This window comes from Anolis carolinensis, unplaced genomic scaffold (assembly GCF_035594765.1).
Source record: "Anolis carolinensis isolate JA03-04 unplaced genomic scaffold, rAnoCar3.1.pri scaffold_24, whole genome shotgun sequence".
NCBI lineage: Eukaryota > Metazoa > Chordata > Lepidosauria > Squamata > Dactyloidae > Anolis > Anolis carolinensis.
In genome coordinates, this window is record NW_026943833.1 from 951,539 (window position 1) to 955,390 (window position 3,852).

At 27.6% G+C, this 3,852-nt stretch overlaps 1 protein-coding gene across 1 annotated transcript in view; it reads left to right on the top strand.

Moving 5' to 3' along the window:
* myo1h (myosin IH) overlaps positions 1 to 2,657 on the top strand; it is a 51,672-nt gene extending 49,015 nt beyond the window's left edge. Inside the window, exons 29-31 of the mRNA XM_062966579.1 lie at positions 301 to 398; positions 474 to 573; positions 2,387 to 2,657. Coding sequence (XP_062822649.1) covers positions 301 to 398; positions 474 to 573; positions 2,387 to 2,404 — 216 coding nt within the window. The 3' untranslated portion in view covers positions 2,405 to 2,657. The remainder of the gene's footprint in view (positions 1 to 300; positions 399 to 473; positions 574 to 2,386) is intronic.
* The last annotated feature ends 1,195 nt before the right edge of the window (positions 2,658 to 3,852 follow it).

Sequence of the window (3,852 nt, forward strand, 5' to 3'; positions counted from 1 at the left end):
TATAATATAATATTATTACTATAATATTATAATACATATTATTACTATTATATTACAATATATTATTCTCTTTTATTACTATATTATATATATAATTATAATTATCGTAATTTTGTATTAGTACTATCATGTTATATTATAACTATTATATATACAGATAATATACAGATTCACATACATAGACGATATCGTAGTTGTCAACATTACGAAACGGATGTAGAACGGACACAGTTAACTTTCGCCTACGTAGACGATATCGTAGTTTTCTCCGCCCCGCCGACCGGCTTTCTCGCTTCGCAGGGGGACGTCATCATCCAGTGTGACCACGTCTTCGAGGTGGTCACCCGGCTCTGCATGTTGGCCAAGAAGGAGGAGTTGGTGGCCGTGGCCGAGGGGAGGTGAGCCGGGCGGGAGTGGGGCTCAAGGGCCCCTCAATGGGATCGAACCCCAACCCCACTCGCTTTTCTCGGCAGCCTCGAGTTCCAGTTCAGTCCGGGGAAACCGGGGACCATCGACTTCACCACCGGACACTCGGCTCAAGTCTACAAAGCCAAAAATGGACATCTGACCGTGGTAGGTCTCCCAACTGCAGCATTCGTATAGGATTTTAACATAAGAAGGGGGTCCGAGTGCCATCTCTGGATGTCTCACAAACTGAGGTTGGGTGGCCACCTGTCGGGAGGGTTCGGATGGTGTCTAAATTCAATACAATGACCCTGAAGACCCCAAAACGGGCCATAAAGGCACCAAAACAAGACCGAGCAGAGGTTGGTTGGTATTTGTTGGGAGTGCTTTAATGGTATACGAAAATCAGTTAGACTAGATGATCTTATATTATATATTATTTCATTATTTTATTTTATTGTATATTATATTATATATTTTTATTATTTTATAAATTTTATTTTATAGCATATTATATTATTATTTTATTATTTTATATTTTTAATATTTTATTTTGTTGTATATTAATTATTATATATTTTATTTATTTTATTCTATTCTTATTGTTCTTTTATTAATTTCATGTTCTTGCATTATTTTATTTTATTGTATATTATATTATATATTTTTTCTTATTTTATAAATTTTATTTTATAGCATATTATATTATTATATATTTTATTTTATTATTTTATATTTTCATTATTTTATTTTATTGCATATTATATTATTATATATTTTATTATTTTATATTTTTATTATTTTATTGTATATTATATTATTATATATTTTAGTTATTTTATTCTATTCTTATTGTTCTTTTATTTTATTGTATATTATATTATATATTTTTATTATGTTATAAATTTTATTTTATAGCATGTTATTATATATTTTATTTTATTATTTTATATTTTTATTATTTTATTTTATTGTATATTATATTATTATATATTTTAGTTATTTTATTCTATTCTTATTGTTCTTTTATTAATTTCATATTATTGCATATTATACATTTTTATATAATATATTATAATTTATAGTATAGTAGATAGTAAATAATATACAATTATAATATTATATTATTTTAAAATAATTTTAGATTGTATTCATTCTAACATATTACATTATATTATATTTATTACATTGAATTCGACTATTATATCATACACCATAGTATAATATATATATATAATATTACATTGTATTCGACAATTATATAATATACCATAGAATATTGTTATATATATATTACATTGTATTCGACTATTATATCATACACCATAGTATATTGTTATAATATATTACATTATATTGTTATATTATAGTTCATCATTGTAACATATTGCATTGTTATATTAAATTATATATATTATTTTATCATTATTTTATAGTTTATTACATCATTCTAATATTACAGTATACCATTATACCATATTACATACATTATATTATTATATATTACATTTTATTATAATATAATATTATATTACACTATATTATATTACATCATTCTAACGTAATTTTACATTCTATTGTAATATTATCACATTATTTTATTACATTGTATTCGACTATTATACCATACACCATAGTATATTGTTATAATATATTATATTATTATATTATAGTTCATCATTGTAACATATTGCATTGTCATATTAAATTATACATTATTATTTTATCATTATTTTATAATGTATTACATCATTCTAATGTTACAGTATACCATCATATTACATACATTATATTATTATATATTACATTTTATTATAATATAATATTATATTACACTATATTATATTACATCATTCTAACGTAATTTTACATTCTATTATTGTAATATTTTCACATTATTTTACATTATATATGTATACTTCCTTTCCTAAAACAGAGAAAATGGACAAATGATTTTTCGTTCTGTGTTTCAATCCCGAAGGTGTCGACCAAAACGTAGTCCCGACGATGACAACGACTTCGACTGTTGCTTTTCTTGTGGTTGGAAATCAAAAAACGAGAAGCAAATCCCACTTATAATTGTCAATTTATCCCCGTTTCGGATGCCATAAAACCGGGGCAGCTGAACTCGACTCATGATTTTACTTCTATATATTTTTTTACATTCCCATACGTAGACGATATCGTAATTGCGAAAGTAACGAATCTATATGAATTATCCCAAAGTCTCACTAAATCGGACATTATTTTTATATAAGTATGAGACGGAACACAACGGGAGTAGTTCTAGTATTAATTAATGGTGGGAAATCTTCCTTATTTTCCCGGATATTTGAGACAACATCATAGTAATTCTGGAAATTTGGATAACGAGAAATAACATAAGGCATCAAACGAGGTGAAAAATCTATTAATTTGCCTTGAAACGGGCTCTCGAAATCCCATGTGGATCCCGATGGGATGCAAAATATAATCTGTAAATTTTATTTTACTTCTATTTTTTTTTTACATTCCCATACGTAGACGATATCGTAGTTGCAAAAGTAACGAATCTATATGAATTATCCCAAAGTCTCACTAAATCGGACATTATTTTTATATAAGTATGAGACGGAACACAACGGGAGTAGTTCTATTCTTAATTAACAGCGGGAAATCTTATTTATTTTCGAGACATCACAGTAATTCCGGAAATCCGGATAACGAGAAATGACATAGAATCTATATGAATTATCCCAAAATCTCACTAAATCGGACATTATTTTTATATGAGACGGAACACAACGGGAGTAGTTCTATTCTTAATTAACAGCGGGAAATCTTATTTATTTTCGAGACATCACAGTAATTCCGGAAATCCGGATAACGAGAAATGACATAGAATCTATATGAATTATCCCAAAATCTCACTAAATCGGACATTATTTTTATATGAGACGGAACACAACGGGAGTAGTTCTATTCTTAATTAACAGCGGGAAATCTTATTTATTTTCGAGACATCACAGTAATTCCGGAAATCCGGATAACGAGAAATGACATAGAATCTATATGAATTATCCCAAAATCTCACTAAATCGGACATTATTTTTATATGAGACGGAACACAACGGGATTAGTTTATTCTTAATTAACAGCGGGAAATCTTATTTTCCCATATATTCGAGATGACATCACAGTAATTCCGGAAATCCGGATAACGAGAAATAACATAAGGTGAAAATCTATTAATTTGCCTTGAAACGGGCTCTCGAAATCCCATATGGATCCCGATTGGATGCAAAATATAATTTGTAAATTTTATTTTACTTCTATATATTTTTTTTTACATTCCCATACGTAGACGATATCGTAGTTGCGGAAGTAACGAATCTATATGAATTATCCCAAATTTTTCGTTAAATCGGACATTATTTTTATATATATATGAGACGGAACACAATGGGA